The 20,490-nt window shown below is 38.3% G+C and overlaps 1 protein-coding gene across 3 annotated transcripts in view; it reads left to right on the top strand.

Annotated features, from left to right (window-relative positions):
- The first annotated feature begins 698 nt into the window (after nt 1-698).
- Nucleotides 699-20,490, top strand: part of AP1AR (adaptor related protein complex 1 associated regulatory protein) — a 33,937-nt gene continuing 14,145 nt past the window's right edge. For 2 of the 3 annotated variants that reach the window (XM_047798548.1, XM_047798549.1), the window contains exons 1-3: nt 911-1,130; nt 16,696-16,744; nt 18,331-18,357. In XM_047798548.1, coding sequence (XP_047654504.1) covers nt 1,048-1,130; nt 16,696-16,744; nt 18,331-18,357 — 159 coding nt within the window. In that variant the 5' untranslated portion in view covers nt 911-1,047. Of the gene's footprint in view, nt 1,131-16,695; nt 16,745-18,330; nt 18,358-20,490 lie in introns of all 3 variants that reach the window. The other variant, XM_047798546.1, reaches the window with a different exon arrangement.

The following is a 20,490-nucleotide window of genomic DNA, read 5'->3' as shown; positions in this document are numbered from 1 at the left end:
AGAAAACCAAGTCGCATCGGAGTAGCTTGTCTCTTCCCATCTACCACAGTTCGAGAAACACTCTTGGACAAGTCTGGTGTCCCTGAAAAACCACGGTCCTCTAGCTTATTTCCTCTGGACTCCAGATTTGATTTTAGACAAAACAAATAAGGCCAGTAGGGCACGGTTAGTAAATTTCCCTGCAATGTTGACAGTATGGAGATTGAAACGCAAACTGGAAGCCGGAGAGAAAAAAAATTCTTGGTGCTTCCAAACAACCACAATCAATTCCCTGACTCTGTTAGCTACGTATGGTGTAATATAAACAAAACCTAAGCACACACCTCACAGACAAGTGACCCCTTCTTCACACCTGATGACTCCCAGGCTGGGGCTCTAGGGAAGCTGCTAACAAGGTTTTGGCACAAAGTTCAAAAACTGAGCCTAGAACTTGAGACGCCCGGAAAGGCTCGGGACCCACAGTAGGGAAGGCGCGAAAAGTAAAGATTTCCTGGTTAGGTCAAGGTCCAACAGATACCCACACCCACAAATTGAACTGCGTACCCAGCAGCTGGCGGAAGTGACGTAACCGCTAGTCGCCCGAGGAGGCGGGGCGGCCAAAGGAGCAGCCTATTGGGGCCCGGGAGAGGCCGGAGGTGTGGCGGCGTCGGTGGCGAGGCGCGGGCCTGGGCGCACCGGAGGGAGGGGCCTGGGCGCGAGGCTCGCGGGGACTGGCCTTCTTCGGCGGCAGGAGGCGGTCATTCGAGCTGGGTTTGGGGCCTGAGGCGAGCGAGGGGCCATGCGGATGGCGAGCGAGTCTACAGCCCGCTGCCCGGCCCTCCTCCCTCGCACGGCGACGACTCGACGGCCGCTCGAGTAACCGCTGCTTTTGTTCCGGGCGCCTGTCCCTTCCGTCGCCCCAGCCCCTCAAGCCGCCGCGCTCCGGCCGGCCCGCCCTCGGTCCCCGAACACCTATTCGGCTCGTGCTGCGCGGATGCGGCTGCCGGACCTGGGTTTGGGCTTTGAGCGGGAGGAGGAGGAGGAGCGGCGGCGCCTGGGCGGCATGCAATGGGGAACTGCTGCTGGACGCAGTGCTTCGGGCTCCTCCGCAGGGAAGCCGGGCGGCTGCAGCGTGTAGGAGGCGGCGGAGGGTAAGCCCACTGGGGGAGGGGCCCGGCGCCCGCTGGCTCCTCCTATTCAACCCCTGCCGGGGAACCCCTTTCACTCCCCCACTGGCTTGAAGAGGCTGGGAGCCCGCTCCCTTCACCGCTGTACTGGCGTGAAGAGGGTGGTCGTAGTGGAGGCCCTGACCTGTAGGGTCCTCCCAGGGAAGCAGCTAGAGGTGAGGGCGGAGTGTCGCTCCTGCCACCTCCGGGCGCGCACTGTCACGCGATAAAAGAGTCATGGGAGGCATCGTCTCTAGGAAGCAAGGGGCACCTTCCCACGAATGGACAGTAGAACAGGATCCACAGCAACCCGAGGACACTCTACGTTGGGCTTGGGTTTAGTGCCAGAGGTGGTGGTAGCTTCCGTTTTTGATTCTGACTCTGACAGAGCAGGTGGAGAATCTGCTTCCAAAAAGTTGATGTCTCAGATTTTTTTTTTTTTTTTTAGAAGTCTTTTGGATGCTGGAATAACATAAGGTTCCAGACCTTGAGCAGTTCTTTGATAAGTACAAAGACATGAATTGCTGGGTTTCCAGCGGGCGTTTGGATTCTTGGTGCTGATAACAAGAGGGGCAGAGTGTAGCTTTTTCATATTAATTTTTTGGAATTTCGAGAGGAATGTGTTACCTTGATTGTTCTCTGTAGCACAAGGGAAATCACAGCCCTTCTGAACCTGAGATCTCTTGATTAAATCTGAGATATGCATAGATTTTTCTACTCACAGACTCCATAGAATAATAGAATTTCGTAATTATTCCATTTTTGTGTGTTTTATTTCATGAATTATTGAAAAGCATAAATTCCTTTGAAATTGGCTTTGTTGTTTTTAAGTATCTCCCAGGAATTCAAACTAAGAATTGAAAATCTCAAGCCACTTTAAGGAGTAAGACATTAATTTGGCACTTTCTGGAACAGATTGCTAAATTTTCAGGACCTATCCCATCTAACCAACATCTTTAGGTAATAAGGTGTTCAGCATACACATACTGAAGCCAGATAATTTGTCATTTGGATCTTTGGTGATGTAGATCTTATATGAGTCACTCATTCGTCCGTCAGGCGTTGTGTCACCTCTGATACAGATTAGCTGAGGTTGTGTGCACTCTTAAGTGTTCCTGGAATGGAAAAGTAAGGACTTAAAGACTTTGTGCCTAGTTTAATGTCTTGGTTTCCCAAAGGGGATCATAGCAGCTGTTTTATGTTGTCATCCAGAGTCATCTAAGTTTCTTGTAATTTGTGTGTGTGGATGCTCTCATATACTCAAGCTGCTTTAATAGGCTTGCCTAAGGACTAGATGCCACACAATCTTTGGCTCTGTAACATTTTTGTTTGTTTGTTTATAGTTGGGTTGTAGGATAACTGTAAAAATAGAGTCTTATACTCAAATTAGAAAAGCAAAAGTTACTTATATTTCACTTTGGACTACACTGTGTAATGTCGGGGATTTTTGTTTTGTTCTTTCATGGTGATTTTTTAAACTGAAAATGCTTTCCTTAGAGCATAGCATTAAAATTACAGGTCTTACTCCCTGAGCCCATGAACTCACAGCATAGGGTGGGGTCAGGGGGAAATTACTGAATCATTGTGAGTGTTAATTGTCTGTAGGTATACCATAAAATCATAATAGTTGGATCTATACTCTTCTGGTTGTGGGCAAAACTTGAACAAACAAGTCCTGTTGAGGCAATGAGAGTCTGTGGGTTGTGGACATAGCCATCTAAAACAGTATAATAGTGATATCCATCCTCTTTTAATCCATAAATGTAGATTTAAGCTGTCCCCTTCCTTGAATTTCTAATTAACCTATTGTTTTATATTCATTTTGACATTATTTTAGGAGCATCTAATAAACAGAGACAGGTGAATTAGTTAATTGTTATTTACAGAATAAGATTAAGCTTTTCCTCTGGTTTTAGTAATTGCTTTTTTTGTTTTTAATCACCTGGTAGTTCTGATTTTCTTTTGGATATAGATTTAGATAGTTAACTACTAGTTCATCTAAGGGCAAAAATGTTTGGGAGCAATCACAAAAACTTGATTTGATTTGTATTTGTCAATGTAGTGGCCATGTGTGCAAGAATCCTGGTCCTGCTTAGGCTGCTTTAAACTGGGCATCACAAGGGTAGTTTATAATCCAGGGCCTGGTTTCTTAGCCTTGTAGATTTTCCAGAGTATTTCAGAGCCACATCATGCACTTTTCACTATCCAATTTTAAAACCAGAATTACCATTTTTTTTAATTTATAAAATACTAGAGAGTTCTAGTATTTTATATTCTAGAGTGTCTGTCAACTAGGCAAAATATCAGTGTCAGCATTAAGGTATGTGAGAAACCTTGCTACTGATAAAGTTTTTTGGTGATTAAAGCAAAGGTAATTAAGAGTTTCCTGGTGGCCTAATGGGTCAGCAGAACAGAATCAGGCATTGTCACTGCTGTGGCCAGGGTTCAGTCCTTGGCCCAGGAACTTCCACATGCCACGTGTGTAGGGAGGAAAAAAAAAAGCAAAAGAAGTTAAATATCTTAAGGAATAACATTATCATATCCTAATGAGTCATCTTTTTTCGCTATAGGGAGTTTTGCCTACCCACACATTCTAGAGGGCTCCATCTGCTGGTCAGTTCTTTTTTCTTAAGTGGTACTAGCCATCGTGTTATAGACACTGTGGTCTTAGTTTTTTCTTTCTCTAACTGAAGATTCAATTATGTTTTGTTGTGTTGTATTTTAATTCACATTTTTACCTTACCGTAAAATTCCACACAGTGGCTCCAGTTAAGATGCACTATAGTTTTATGTAAAGGTATGGTCATGTTTTATATCCTTCTTGGTATTAAGCATTTGTTGGCTGTTTTAGCTCCAGCAGCAAAATTGCCTTCAAACAACAGTTTCCAATGATTTGCTGTTTTCTTTCCTGATAACATTGATTTTAATAATAGCTGCCAACATTTGATTATTTCCTGTGTTCCAAACACTGTTCTTAAGTATTTTACATTATCTCATTTATCCCCACCACATCCTGTGAGAAAGGTGAGTACTGTTATATACATTATAGATTGAAAGTTGAAGCTGGAAGGTTTAACTTGCCCAGGATGGCAGAGCTGGGATTGCAGCCCACGTCCCTCTGAATTGAGAGCCTTTACCCTAAACCATATCTCAGGGTTTTATATTGACCATTATAAACATTTTACTAAACATATAAACATTATAAACATTTAGTTGCTTATCTCCCAGCGCATTATCTTGTACTTTGTCACTGGAAGATCTTATGCAGATCTCAACAACTTGGCTCCTTGTTCTATGTAATGAGCTATTTTCCTTTTCCTGAAATTATGCATTTGATCTTTACAATATTACTTTTATTTTCCTGCTTCTGTCCTAGCTAGTCTTACTCTTACCTGTCCATTAAAATTTCCTCTATCTTTCCTCTGTTCAGTTCCCTTAATTTCATCCATTCCTGTGGGTTCAGCCACCACCACTTCCAAATCTCATCTTCTGAGCAGACCTCTCTTCCAGGGTTCAGCACTATGTTTTCAGTTGCCTACTGAAGAGATACACGTGGATGTATCAATGCTTCTCAAATCAACTTATCTAAAGTATCTAATATTTGTGTCCCAACAAATTTCTGAAATAATGCATTTTCTTTTCCCCTGGATTTCTTCTTTCTCTGCTTCATGTATTCCCTAATCAGGGATTAGGGTCTCCCTTCACAGCTACATTCACAGTCTCTGTGCTACAACCTTGATAGTCCTCTGCCACTCTAATCAGCTGTTCAGTCTTTCCTTATTACGTATGAAACCTGTTTCCTTCCTCTGTGCTTCTGCCTTAAACTTTGTCTTTAAAATCACCTGGTCACCCTGACTTCTAGACTGCTCTCCCTGCACTTCAGGCCATCTTCCCTTCCTGTCAGTGGAGTTAAGCTTTCTAAAACCCTTACTGGAGTTCTTGTTGTGGCTCAGAGGGTTAAAAATCAGGCTAGTATCCACAAGACTCGGATCTGGTGAGGCTGGTAGCTGCAGTTTCAATTCGATCCCTAGCCTGGGAACTTCCAAGAGCCAGGGAACTTTTTACTTTTTAAAAATTTTAAAAAGTAAAACCCATGCTAAATTATGCTATTCCATTGCTTAACGATTTCCATCTGCAGACTGTTTCCTTCCTCCAGCTAAGTTGCTCTGCCTTTTTTTTTTTCCCTTCTGACAGAAGATGAGTTGCATGGCATTCAAATGTGCGGCAACACCATGTCCATTTGAATACTCAGGATTATAGGCAGTTCTGCATTTGGGTGAAAAATACCATCTCATTCCTTCTCTCATTCACAAAAATCATGTCAGAATACAAATCAGAATAACAACAAAAGGAAAACATTGAATCTATTCTAGTTTCCAAAAACTTAACTCATTCATGGACCTTGGTATTTTACCTTTTGCAATAAATGATAACCTTCCAGTTCAGAGTAGTATTAAGTTCAAACTCCTGACAAGATAATTTAGCCTTAATCTATTTTACCAGCCTGATTACATTTTCTAATTATATTTTCCGTAGAGTTTAACATGAAAGTGGGAGGCTTTGCTCCTTATACACATGAGCTTGGCAGCATAGGCAAGGGGGAATCAGTGAAAGCATTCTCTGCCCTTCTTTTGCTTGCCACACCCCAATATCTTAATGTGCCCGATGGGCTATACTTGTTTCTGGTTTCCTAAAATACAGTGTTCTCTCATCCTGTACTTTTATATGTAGTATTTTTTTCTTTTCCTGTTCTTTTTTGTTTGTTTGTTCTTTTGTTTCTTTAGGGCCCCAGCTGCAGCAAACCCCGGATCCTTTGCCCAATGAGTGGGGCCAGGGATTGAACCCAAATCCTCATGGATGCTAGTAGGGTTCGTTACTGCTGAGCCACAATGGGAACTCCTTCTTTTCCTCTTCTTGGTGAGCTTTTTCTTATCCTTAAATATCACCTTCCCTGTGAAACCTGCTCTAACCCCCTGAGATACTATTATTTCCCTGAGGAAATAATAATTTCTATAGGCTTAAATCTGCTGTGTATCAGGGATTGTGAACTTTCTGAAAAGGACCAAATAATACATATTTTAGGCTTTGCAAGCCATAAGGTCTCTGTCTTAGCTGCTCACTGTTGCTGTTTTAGCACAGAAGCAGACACAGACAAAATGTAAATAAATGAATGTGACTGTGTTTCAGTAAAAATTGATTTACAGAAACAGGCATTAGGCTAGATTTAGCCCAGGGACTATAGAGTGCTGTCTCCTGGCTTATGCCAAGGTATAGGTTGAGAGCCCCTCAAGGTCATGGACTATACTTTATCTTTCTTTGTTACTAGTATCTCATGTTTGTGTGTTTTATGGCCATACTCACAGCAAATAGAAGTTTCTGAGCCAGGGATGGAATCTGCAGCAATGCTGGATCCTTAATTCACTATGTCGAGCAAGGATCGAACTTAAACCACCACAGAGGCAGTGCCAGATCCTTAACCTGCTGCACCACATGGGAACTCCAAGTATCTCAGGTTTGTCAAATGAATAGCCAGAGGATATTATTTATGAACTTATAAGATCTAGTATTATCTTTCAGAATTAAGAAACAGTATTATCTCTTCTTTTTTTTTTTTTTTTTTTGGTCTCAAGATAATTCCCTAACTTGGCAAAACCATCACTAACTCACATAGTTAAACATATTTCCTACCAATTTTATGTCGACTTATTTCTTTAAGAGACCATATAGAGCACCAGTGAGAGTTTTAAAATATTTTATCAAAACGTATATTGCTGAAATATAGTAACCAATATTCATATTAAGAGATTCAGTTTGGTTTTCTGCATGTGTTACCTTTGTTTTTCTTGAAATTTTAAAAGGTAGGAAGGAAAACAGTAATAGACTTAAATGGATATGAATTTCTTGAAGTTCTTTGTTATACCTTGAAGACTCCCCAGGGCTCTGTCCTGAATCTCACTGTGCTCTTCCTTAATATATTTTCCTTTCTTAATGTGCTTTCCCTGGGTGAGGGCATGAAAACACATGGCTTTACCTATGACTTTCTTACTAATAAGCTTAGTCATCTCAGTCTGAGCCCTGAATATCTTAATTGTCTGCGGAGTTATTTCCCTTTGGGTATCAAACATAACCTGAGATTCACTTTGTATGTCCCCTACTTCTCTCCAACCTCTAAATCCTCCCTTCCTTAGTACAGACCCTTTGATCTTCTGTATTTGTAGCTCTACCCTCTTTCCAGTACCTTAGATCTGGTGCCTCTCTAAACTAAAAACCAGAAAGAAAGAAGCAGTAAACCTTGCTTAGGCTCCCACATCTCCTTCCAGCTATTTATTACCCTATCTCCTATCATTTCTCTTTAACACTTTAAATTGTCCGGTCTTGATATCTCCATTCCCTCACTTTTCACTCAGTCTTCAAGACGAGCTAACATTCACTCCCTGCCACTAGTCCCCTTCCTGCCCCCCTACTATCATAATGTCCAATAACCATCACAATCCAGTAAGTATTATTAATGCTTACTGTACTTGATCCTTTAGCACCATTCAATGCTGTTGAGTTCTCCATTAACGTCTGTAATTCCATATTCACTGTTTTTTCATCTCCTCCATGAATCTTAAATGAATCGCTTCATCCTTATTTCTTATGAATGTTCATTTTCTTCACCACAGTTATTAAATGTTGAAGTCCTTCAAAACTTGACCCTTCTCCTACAATACTTTTCTTAAGGAAGAGCATACATAGAGTCTCAAACCTAGGAGTGTCTCTGACACTTTCTCATCATCCTGCATCTATTCCATCCCCAAAATCAGATTTTTTTTTAACCCCCTAAATAACTTTTCATTCCACCCACTTATCTCACTACGGCCACCTTAGTGGCATTATTTCTTACCTAGATATCCAATACCCTGTGTTAAATAGCACTTTTCCTCATTTGTCATTTTCTGACACTGTTTTCCTTCATAGCACTTACCACTGCATGGTCTTGTAGATTCTGAGTATTCATTTGTCTGTTGTTCTGTTCAACCTTAATAGAGTATAAATTTCATGGAATCAAGGACTTTGATTTGCTTATTTCTGTATATCCAGTACACAAATAGTGCTTGCATTTGATAGGGACTCAATAAATACCTGTTGACTGAGTGGCTAGACTACCAGCTTGTCTACCCACATCTATTCCTGATCTTTTTCAGTTTATCCTGCAGTCTGGAGTTAAAAGTGATCATAAGTGCAAATCCATGATGCAAATGCTGATTAAAATTCTTGAGTAGTTTACCGTACTTCTAGGATAAAGTCTGAAATCTTTAATGTAGATTTCAAGTTCAAGACCTTGCGTTATCTATGTCTTGCGTTTTTTTTTTTTTTTTTTCTGGCCTCATTTGTGTCACACTCCTCCTTGAATAAGTTTCTTCCCTTTGTACTAGATAATGCCCATTCACTCATCTTTTAGATGCCAGCTGAAGGATTATTTCTCACAGAAGTCTTCCCAATCTGTTTCCTACCATCAGGGGATAAGTTCTCACACCATGATGGAACCGTCTTCCATTTCTTCTTAGCACTTAGGTTATAATTATACCTGAAATAGTGTGATTGATTATTTGGTTAATGTCTGTCTCATTATAAAGAAAAAAGTTCATGCCTAAATAGGTTGCTTATCATTGAATACCCAGCTCCAAGTTATGTGCCTAGTATGTAGTAGATATTTGATAAACACTTGACAGAATTAATATATACAGTCCTGATCTTTTCATTCTCCTTTGCCTTTGGTAGCTGCTGTTCCCTGAAACATTTCCTTTGCACTTGGGCCTGGCTAATTCATTCTTCAGCTGATTGTCAGTACTCCTCATCTGAACATATCCCTTTCAGAGCATGGTAGCTGTTAATTTACCTGTATGTCTGTCCCATTGGACTGTAAACCTCCTGGGTATGTGAGTCAATTTTTACTCAGTTTTGTATTTTAAATATAAGTGCATAGCTATGTCCCATCATTCAGTTATCCAGGAAAGTAAGAAAAATGAGAAGGTTAAAATCATAGACAGTGGCAACAGTTTCGAAAAGAAGATAGGCAACAACTTCAGATACTACTCACAGATTGCAGAGGATGAGTGAAAAAGGAACTAAAAGACCTCAAAGTTCCTTTCTAGTTATTAGTTCTTTCTGAATCAGGCACCTCTTGAAGGACAATGACTTTTTTTTAACCTATATTTTCTGTCTTCATCATGTTTAGCAGGAAGATATGTCTCTTCTCTTCCAAGGAACACAATAAATTTTTTAAACATCCATTCTTCCTAAATTGCCTTTGTTAGGGAGAGGCTTATTTAACAGTAAACATTATTACTTTATCATTACCACCTGTGTTGATGCTGTCCCTGCCTGGAAAATCTATTGATGGAGCATCCCTTGAGAGTTGAATAGTTAAACCTTCATTGAAATATTTGATACTAATTGAAAAATGATGTGCCCATCATCTTCAATGTAATAGTTTTTGCCAGACTTCTATTTATAACCTTTCCAATCTTTTGTCAGGAAAAAAGAAAAAAAAGAGTCTTGGGAAGCATTTAATTTTTAATAGACTATGGAACAATTTTCCATAGTTCTTCATTATTTATTTATAATGTGAAATAGAAGATATAAGGAGACTTTAACAGATATTATACAGGAGAATGTGAAGAAAAGAAACAATACCAATGTAGGATTTGTGAGAATTTTTTAGTTATCTTTTACTTAGGTTATTTTGATAGAAAAGAGTATTTGCCTGCTTTGCAAAATAACATAAAAAACTGTATTTTCAATCTGTTCTTTTTTTTAATGATTTTTATTTTTTTCCATCATAGCTGGTTTACAGTGTTCCATCAGTTTTCTACTGTACAACAAGGTGACCCAGTCACACGTACATACATACATTCTTTTGTCTCACATTATCATGCACCAACTATATCTAGTGACTAGATATAGTTCCCAGTGCTATACCACAGGATCTCATTGCTTATCAGTGTATTCTTGATGATACTGATTTTATCCTTAAAGGTTGTCTTGATATGTCTTAATAACATGGATAAAGTATATGCAAGAATCATTACTTTCAAACTCTTCCAAATTCCTTTACATGACACCATCATACAGAGTATGATAATCTATTTTTTTTAATCTCTCTCTCTCTTTTTTTTTTTTTGGTCTTTTTAAGGCCACACCCACAGCATACGGAGGGTTCCCAAGCTAGGTATCAAATGGGAGCTGTGGCCACTGCCCTACCACAGCCACAGCAACTCCGGATCTGAGCTGCATCTGCAGCCTACACCATAGCTCACAGCAATGCCAGATCCTTAACCCAGTGAGCAAGGCCAGAGATCGAACCTGTGTCCTCATGGATGCTAATCAGATTCATTTCCTCTGAGCCACAAAGGGAACTCCATCTTTTCAACGTCTTTAACATCCTAAGCATATTTGGGTCCATGTTCACATGTTCAGTGATGGTAGAATGGTTATACAGAAACTTAGAGTACTTCATTTAGAGATTTCGCCTCGCCCTTCTGTCCAGAGCATATGAATTCATGAATGTTAAATGCACACATGATGTGACTTTAACCATTTTAGTTTTCCATAGCTAGTTTTGTTGTCTCATTAGTACATGGTAATTTGTTTGAACAGCCACATTGCTCTCACCCTTACTGGGTCAGATATAGAAAACCAAAGGCAAACTTAGTAATTAAAAATGAGAAATATGATTGTCTAGGAACTGTGTAGTACTTGTATCTTTGGATAAAGACATTCTTTCATTATAAGCAAAGAATAATGGCATAAGGTACTTATTGAGTATAGATTCAAGGAGAGCTATGTCATTCAAATAACTCATTACCTTGGAGCACTGCCTACTGCTGAGGCCAGAAACGGTTCAGTTTCTTGAATCAGGGACCCTCCTACAGATAGGCTTTGAATGAACCCTGCTAATACCTGTTTCTCTTTGTTCTGGTCTTCCATTTACTCTACTTAATATCTTCTTTTAGATGTCATCGTACTCTCTTTCCTTTAAGTTTTAAAACCCAGGAGCCATTCTCTTTCCAAAGGTGACCCAGCTTGTTGAGGTAACTCATTTATTCTGTATTGCTTTTGTAGTTTTTATTTGTTTGTTTTGTCTTTTTGTCCTTTTTAAGGCTGCACCCTAGGCATACGGAGGTTCCCAGGCTGGGGGTGTAATCGGAACTGTTGCTGCCTGCCTACACCAGAGCCATAGCAACACAGGATCCCAGCCGCGTCTGCAACCTACACCACAGGTCACAGCAACGCCAGATCCTTAACCCACTGAGCAAGGCCAGGGATTGAACCCGCAACCTCATGGCTCCTAGTCGGATTCGTTTCCACTGCGCCATGACGGGAACTGCTTGCTTTTGTAGTTTTAATTTCTGTTTCCTATATTTCCACCTTATTGAGAGAGACTACACTCTTCCACTCTCTCCCAAGAATAGGCTACACTTCTGTTTTCCCATAGTGATTAGAAGTAAAATCGTTAAAAATGATAGGCATGTGTATATATTGGTGATAACATGAAACATATGTAAGGAAGCGGGAGAGATTGCTGATGTTGCATCTTTGTCTACAGCGAATCTTCCTTAGGATAGGAAAAGGAAACAAGATTTAATTTCCTAGGTTTAAAGCAAGAAAGAGAAGAATCATGTTCTTACTGATCTGAGATTGAGATGTAGCTCCAGGGTTAATTAGAGAAGGTATTCTAAAGGGGTTTGGGGACTGATGTTAATGTTCTAGGCTTGACATTTGAATAAAAGACTCTCTCATCTAGACTCTTAACCATGTATGGTTATCAAGCTCAAGACATCTAAAACCACAAACCCACTCCTTTCCCAGAATTCTTTATCTCAGTAAATGGCAACTCCATTCTAGTTGTTTGGGCCATAAACTTAGGAGCATCCTTGATTCTTCCTTTTTACGTATACTCTTATAGTTAATATATTAGGGAATTCTGCCAGCCTTTTCTTTAAAACAGCTTCTCAGTACCTCAGTTTGGTGATCCAAACCAGTATCATTTCTTTGATGTACTATTATGATAACTTCCTATTTAGGCCTCTTTGGGGGTTGGGGACACTTCCACAGAATGCAGAAGTTCCTGGGCCAGGCATCAAACCCAAGCCAAAGCAGTGACAGTACCAAGTCCTTAACCACTTTGCCACCAGGGAACTCCAGTATATGGCCACAGCATGCCACGGCTTGATATGGAATCTCAGTTCCCAAACCAGGGGTTGAACCTGGGCTGCAGCACTAAAAGTGCTGCATCCTAACCACTAGACAACCAGGGAACTCCCCTAATTAGGTGTCCTAAAGCTTATGTCAGATTGTCTGTTTCAGGGTCTTCCAGTGAATTTTATATAGTTAATAAACTCCTAAGAAATTATAGAAATGAAAGATCATGATTTTTTTGTACCCTTTAATGATATAATGGAGCTGAAAATGATTTTATCAGTGGATGCTAAAACCATTCAGTAAAAGGTTGCTGTAAAGCTTTGTAATGGATGGACTAGGCTGGTAATACCTGAACTTGCAAGTCATTCTTAGTGTCAATAAAAATTGGGCAAACAAAAACAAAGTTCCTCATAATCTGATTCAGTAGTACACATATGAAGGGTTCTTGCCTTAAAAAATTGCATTCAATATAATCAAGCTTTTATATCAAATTACCAGAACATAAGAAGTATAGAGGATAGAGGAAAGCTCAATTTTTCCCCCAAACTTACTTTGCTTTTCTGCTTTCCTTCCATTAAAAAAAAAAAAAAAATTTTTTTTTTGGCTATTTCTTAATTTGCTCTTTTGCCGTTCTATCCCTTAGATTTATGTTTATTTATTAGTCAGGAATTTGGTTGTAGGGGTAGAAACCCAGATGAAACTATCTTAGACAAAAAGGGGAATTTCTTATAAGGATACTTGGTTTCTCAAGTACTAAGCAAACTATGGGCAAGACAGGGATGCCCCTGGACCTTGGGGGTGACTTTAGTGCTGTCAGAACAGTCTTTTAGTTGATTTCCTTCCTTTTTGCAGACTGTCAGAAGCACAACCCCTAGTGCTTCCTAGAGCTCTCAGGAGGGTATTGTCTCTCTCTGCTCAGTTTCCATTTAACCCTGAACCAATCACATGAGATCTGAGGATGACTCTGGTCTAGGTTGATCAGATAATCAGGGCGTCAGAGTCATGATCATCCTCACTGTGGTTGGATGTGGACGGGGTTGGGGTAGGCAGACAGAAAAGAGAGTCATTTATAACAGCCAACACCTTGGGCTTCTACTGAAATTGGCTATATATCTATGTATATTTGGAACAGAGGAGAGGTCTCTGCCATCTAATGTAAATAGTGCAATTACTTCCCTTAATTTGTACAGTTTTAGGTTTAGGCTTTGCCTCAGTAATGAAGTCACACTGCTTACACTGAGGTACTTAGTATTACTGAACTTTATTTTACTGTTCAGTTATGTTACTCAGTAAGCCTGGAAGAGGAAATAGATTAGTCAGAGACAAATTCTTCATTTAGGGAAGAGCGTGATGGTTGCTGAGAAAGAGTTTTTAGCATTTTTTTTTTTTTGGTCTTTTTTTTGCTATTTCTTGGGCCACTCCCGTGGCATATGGAGATTCCCAGGCTAGGGATCGAATCGGAGCTGTAGCCACCGGCCTACGCCAGAGCCACAGCAACTCGGATCCAAACCACATCTGCAACCTACATCACAGCTCACGGCAACGCCGGATTGTTAACCCACTGAGCAAGGGCAGGGACCGAACCTGCAACCTCATGGTTCCTAGTCGGATTCGTTAACCACTGCACCACGACAGGAACTCCCAGTTTTTAGCATTTTAAGCATGAATCCTAATGCCAGAACACAGTGCTACTGGAAAGCTCAACATTCCTGTTTTTATTTGAGAAATGGAAAAGGTGGAAGAATGGGAGCACTAGATGCCTAGAAAATCAGGGTATTTTATTTATACTGGCTATGTTCCCATGAATTATTAGATGTATGGGATGATAATACCAGATGTTCTGGTTTTTTAATCAATGATCTCTTAATGGGCAATAAAACTACTTTGCCTCTGTTAGCAAATAAAGATTGTACCAGCAAAAATTACTTTTTTTATTCTTTATAATAATAAAGTTTAATCTTGATAATATACCATTATCTTTTAAAACTGTCTACCTCCTCTGCACACACACACACACATAATACAAAACATTCTGACCTGTCCTAACCCTGGGATTCTCCCCATCTCTCAAAGGAATGCTTTATATTAAAAAATGCTGACACATTAGGAACCCACAGTGTGATTTTGGATATCCATAGTAGGATGGGAATTCTCTACCATCAATTTAGGCAGCAGTAAGAGTATCCACACTGTAAGTGAAAATCTTAAAATGTCCTGGCACCTTCGGTAGTAAAGGCATTTGAGTGCCTCTGTCCTGTATCAACCACACCATAATAGTTAGAGGATATGTAGTTGATAGAAGTATAGTCAGATATGACAAAGAAGAGGCCTATTTGACTACATGTAAGTTTCACTAATAGGAGCAGATGAGAATGGCTAGAATTTTTTAATTTCAACTTTACTGAGGTATTTTTGGCATTTAAAGTGTACATCATGATGATTTGATATATTTATACATTGTGAGGTGAAATTAAAATTAAAATCGACATTTGAAATACTAGAGAGAGTATGGAGAAAAGGGAACCCTCCTACACTGTTGGTGGCAGTGTCAATTGGTGCAACTACTATGGAGAACAGTGTGGAGATTACTTGAAAAACTATAGAATTATCATATGATCCAGGGATCCTACTTCGGGGCAAATATCTAGAGAAAATCATAATTCAAAAAAATAGATACACCAGTGTTCATTAAAGCACTATGTACAGTAGCCAAGACATGGAAGCAACCTAAATGTCCATGAGCATAAGAATGGATAAAGAAGATGTGGTACATATATACAATGGAATATTAGCCACAAAAAAAGAACAAAATAATGTCATTTGCAGCAACATGGATGGACCTAGAAATTATACAAAGTGAAGTAGGTCAGACATAGAAAGACAAATATCATATGAGATCACTAATATGTGGAATTTAATTTAAAAAATTATACAAAAGAACTTGTTCACAAAACAGACTCAAAAATTTAAAACCAAACTTATGGTTCCCAAAGGAGAAATGTTGCAGGGGAGGCATAAATTAGGAAGTTGAGATTAACATGTACACACTACTAAATATAAAGAGATAAATAGCAAGGACCAACAGTATAACATGGGGAAATCTACTCAGTATTGTTTAATAACCTATATGGGAAAATAATTCAAAAAGGAATGGATATATTCATATGTATAACTGATCCACTTTGCTATACACCTGAAACTGACACAACATTGTCAGTCAACTATACTCCAATAAAATTTTTATTTTTAATTAAAAAATTTTTTTAACCTTAGCCATGTCATATGGAAGTTCCCAGGCCAGGGATCAAATCCAGGCTGCAGCTTCAGGCTATTCCACAGCTGCAGCAACATTTGATCCTCCTTAACTCAGTGTGCTGTGCCAGGGATCAAACCTATACCACCGCAGAGACAAAGCCGTATCCTTAACCCATTGTGTCACAGCAGGAACTCCTCCAGTAAAAATTTTTTTTCTTTTTTTTTGTCTTTTGTCTCTTGAGGGCCGCACCTGCACCCGTGGCATATGGAGGTTCCCAGGCTAGGGGTCGAATCGGAGCTGTAGCCACTGGCCTACGCCAGAGCCACAGAAACGTGGGATCCAAGCCACGTCTGCGACCTACACCACAGCTCACGGCAATGCCAGATCTTTAACCCACTGAGTGAGGCCAGGGATCGAACGTGCAACCTCATGGTTACCATTCGAGTTCGTTAACCACTGAGCCACGATGGGAACTCCTCCAGTAAAATTTAAAAAACAAAGTCAGTATTTGGCCCTGGTTAAAAAAAATTAATGTAATGGATTATTCGGTTGGTGTATATATGTGAAATATGTTACTTTTCTTTTTCTTTTATTTGTGCATGCATGAGGTAAGAATAAAAATGCCTAAGCTTTGTATAAACATTTGATCCCACCACCTAGAAATAACCACTCTTAGAATATTGCATATACCTTTGTAGATTTTTGTTGTTTTTCCAGTGTTTCACAAAATTGGGAACACACTCTTATACATTTACACACCAGTATTTTTTTGATACAGTAAAAGAGATAAAACTTTAAATTTAATTGTATTCTGCTCTATGTAGTAAATATGGTAAATTAATTTATTATTACAGGCTTAGTAAATATTAGGACCAATAGAAAAACATTGGTTAACCAAATATTTTTAAATCCATAACCAAGTTTTAAAAATCTGAGCTATTTTATATCATTAGGTAAGTTTGGTGGTTCCTTTTTGTAAACATAAGATACTATGTATTAGAAATTTAAAATTTCTCTTGAGGAAATGTTTTTATGCCACTATATTAACTCACTTTTAGGAGTAATGTGATTGTAATTTTAAAGTTGCTTTTCTGTTTTTCTTCCCAGGTCCAAGTATTTTAGAACATGCTCAAGAGGTGAGCACTTAACTATAGAGGTAAGTAGAATCATAAATCTGATTGGATAAAAGTACCTTCAGAAGGGCAGGAGGGACTTTTTTTTTTTTTTTTTAGTTAAGGGGAAAAGATCTGAACCTGAATTTAGCATCGACTGTTTATATTTTAACATTATCGATGCTAGTGAAGAGGGAAAGAATTGGAGTGGTGGGGGAGCGTGAATAGGGAGAACAAGTTTGTGAAAGATTAAGGTCCTGTTCTCCAAGAATTTCTGCTTCTACTGAAGAAGTGGCGGGTGACATTTGAATACAATCTGTAGTCTAGTTTAAAAAAAAAAAAAAGAAGAAGTGGTGTTTTGTCTTTTTCTGCCCTCCACAACTGAGGAAAAGGGTACTGTTGAATCAGTTAGAGTAGCCTACTAGGTAGTGATTCTAGAGACAGATCATTGTCCTGCCCTAGTGGAGGTGTGGCAGAGTCAAAGCAGCAAGGTGATTTTAAGTAAGTCCACCATATGAGTCACTGCATTGCTTTTTTGTATATAAAACTCTAAAGTAATAGAATCTACCATTTACTCAGTCCTAGTATGTGCCTACTATTTTGCCATACAGTTTATGAATGTCATTGCACATTCTTACTACAATTCTGTTGAACAGGTGGCAGTCACCCCACTTTATGGGTAAGAATCGGAGGCCTAGACAGGTGAAGAAATATATTACACAACTTAAAGTGGCGGAGCCGACAGCCAGTCAAAACTGTCTTCTATATGAAGAAGCATGTATACCAGGAATTAGTTTTTTTTTTTTTTAACAAATTACAAACCAGTGCAATATATAAGTTCAAGATAACAATTTTAAATACATTTAAGTCATCACATTAAATTCCTTTATTTTCTAAACCTTTGGAATTCATTGTTTTCTTCATCTTTAAACAATAAAATGACATTAACAGTGAAACACTTTTTCCTTTCTTTCAAATGTTGTTTGTTAAATTATTTCCACTTAAAGTATAAATATTCTAATAGTATAATTTCATAGTAAATAATGACTTTCATTTGGTCATTTGACGTGGCAGCATTCATCACGTTATGATCATTATGATCAAATTTTTTACATTCCTATCTCTAAAAAGATGTGGTATTTGGAAGTAGTGACTACCATCTAGTAGACTTTCAGTAAATAGTTATATGAATGAATAGATGAATAAATATAAAATAGGAGAACTTCTTAAGCATCTTTTAAGTCTCTTTCTTGAAGGACCATTATGATAGTAAATAGTTCTGAACTCAAGTAAAGTAGAAAATTCTGGCAGTGTGGGCTTAAAATACCCATGAAATAGTCAATTCAGGTGGAAGTTTTGGTTTATAAGTTTCTGATTTGTGTAGAAAATTGCTATAATTCTCCTTTTTTCTTTTTCATAGAAAGTAATAAATGGTATATTCTTGTCTATGTTGTCTTGTAGGACTGCTGAATATATCGAATGAACTGGTCTATGAAAAGACACAGGACATATTTTATCTTAAAAATATAAAGGCATATTATTTTTGAAATGAAAAAGTGACTTATAATTTATTGTGAGATATGTACCTTAAGAAATATTTATCCTAATTCTTACTTTCTTCTTGTTTCAGTTTGAGAATCTAGTAGAAAGCGATGAAGTAAGTATTTTCACAGCAGTAAAAAATCCATATTTGTTCTCACTAGTCATCTCATTAGTTCTGACAATTATTTTTTAAAAGTTTTTATTGTATTCTATTTTAGAATTTTTACTTTTTTTTTACTCTTTAGTCCCTTATTTCCTTCTTTTATTAGTTTATATTAGCAAATTGCAGAATTCTCTATTATAATATGTAAACTACATATAATTTCATGTTAGTTATGTTATATATATGTAAATGAGAAATAGGTTTTTAAAGTATTCTGTAGAACTTGAGGAACTTTAAAAAAAGATATTTCTAACCTCTTGCCATTAGGCAGGTAAAATTCCTCAATGATCCAGAGCAGACCCATTCTTTAACCACAGTTTTCATAGATTTCTTAAGGTGGAATTACACATTTGTTTTACAGTCACTTTCTCACTTTAGCCATTATCTTTTTTTTTATTAGTTATTCTTTTTATTGATTTTTGCATTTCACCTCATCTAAAAATCAGTTTTAAGATGCATCCCAAGTACAGAAATGAAATGTTAAAATGGGAAAAAAATAAAGAGTACATTTTAGAATTAGTGAAATATGGTGTATATATTTTTTCTTTTTACAGCTGCACCTGTGGCATAAGGAAATTTCTGGGCCAGGGATCGAATCAGAGCTGCAGCTGCGGCCTGTGCCACAGCATGCAACGATGACAGATCCTTAACCCACTGAGCTAGGCCAGGGATCGAACCCACATCTTTGTAGAGACAATGTTGGGTCCTTAATCCTCTGAGCCACAAGAACTCTGTGTGTATTTCTTATGCACTGGTTTAGTTAGAAGAGTTTGTGTTAATTTCCAGCTTCACTAAACTAATTATTTGAGTTCATGCAAATTAACGTGCCTTAGGCCTACTTTCCACATTTCCAAAGTGAATTCGATTAGAAGAGCGTTGCAAGCTTTTTTTTTTTTCATTATTTTTGACTTTTTAAGGAAAGAGAGAAATGTATCAAACCATATTTAAATTATTCTTTAACCCCACATTTCCCAGTGTATGTACAGAATACCAGTCTCAGAGTATAAATTACCATATTAAAGGTTCAGAGAACTGTTAAAGAAAGTTATTTAAACTTGTCCAATTTAGCATTTCCGAATAAATTTGGGTATAAATTCATTTTAAAAATAGTAATACATGTTTATTATCATCTAGTAGAATATATTTGAGAAACTACCTTAGCCTTTTGTTTCCCCAGTAAAATTTCTCCCAAATATTTTAATGTTTCATACCATCTAGTTTCTTTCCCTTTTTTTTTGTCTTTTTGTTGTTGTTATTGTTGTTGCTATTTCTTGGGCCGCTCCCGCGGCATATGGAGGTGCCCAGGCTAGGGGTTGAATTGGAGCTGTAGCCACCGGCCTACGCCAGAGCCACAGCAACGCGGGATCCAAGCCGCGTCTGCAATCTACACCACAGCTCACGGCAACGCCGGATCATTAACCCACTGAGCAAGGGCAGGGACCGAACCCACAACCTCATGGTTCCTAGTCGGATTTGTTAACCACTGCGCCACGACGGGATCTCCTCTTTCCCTTTTTAAACTTTATTTTTTTGTGTTTTTTAAATAAACATTAACATGTTTTTAAAGTCTCTGACAAATACTAAGTGTTAGAGTTCTTACAACCTTCAGTATAGTTCACCCCTTCATCATACTGCTTTTTAAAAGAATTTGTGGTTCCATGAGTTTTCCTAAGGTGCATTTGATTTGAGGTTTTTATTTGTTTGTTTGCTGTCTTTTCCTTCTCATGTCATAGTTAGTGTTTGCTTTAGTTGAATGTTATATCCTGCTTTGTAGTACTTTTTCGTAAGTTAATTTGGACCATTTGGAATTTTATTTCTGCTGTTACTTAGTAATGTATTTTAATTGTGAGATATGAATAACTCAAATGTGTAAGAAATGCATAAATCCAAATCATTCTTGAAAGTAGTTTTTTTGGAGGAAAAAACTGTAGGTAATTTCATAACCCTCTGAAAGAGGAAGAAAAAACAACTGATTCTCATTACTTGTGGTAGTTACATTCTATAGAGTTGCCGTGAATGCTGAATTAGTGAATAGCAGAACGTTTCTCCTAAGGGAAATACATAATTAGGTTGCTACAAGCTTCT

Source organism: Phacochoerus africanus, chromosome 10 (assembly GCF_016906955.1).
Source record: "Phacochoerus africanus isolate WHEZ1 chromosome 10, ROS_Pafr_v1, whole genome shotgun sequence".
NCBI lineage: Eukaryota > Metazoa > Chordata > Mammalia > Artiodactyla > Suidae > Phacochoerus > Phacochoerus africanus.
The sequence above is the reverse complement of the archived record's forward strand: the minus strand, read 5'-3'. Positions and strand labels throughout refer to the sequence as shown.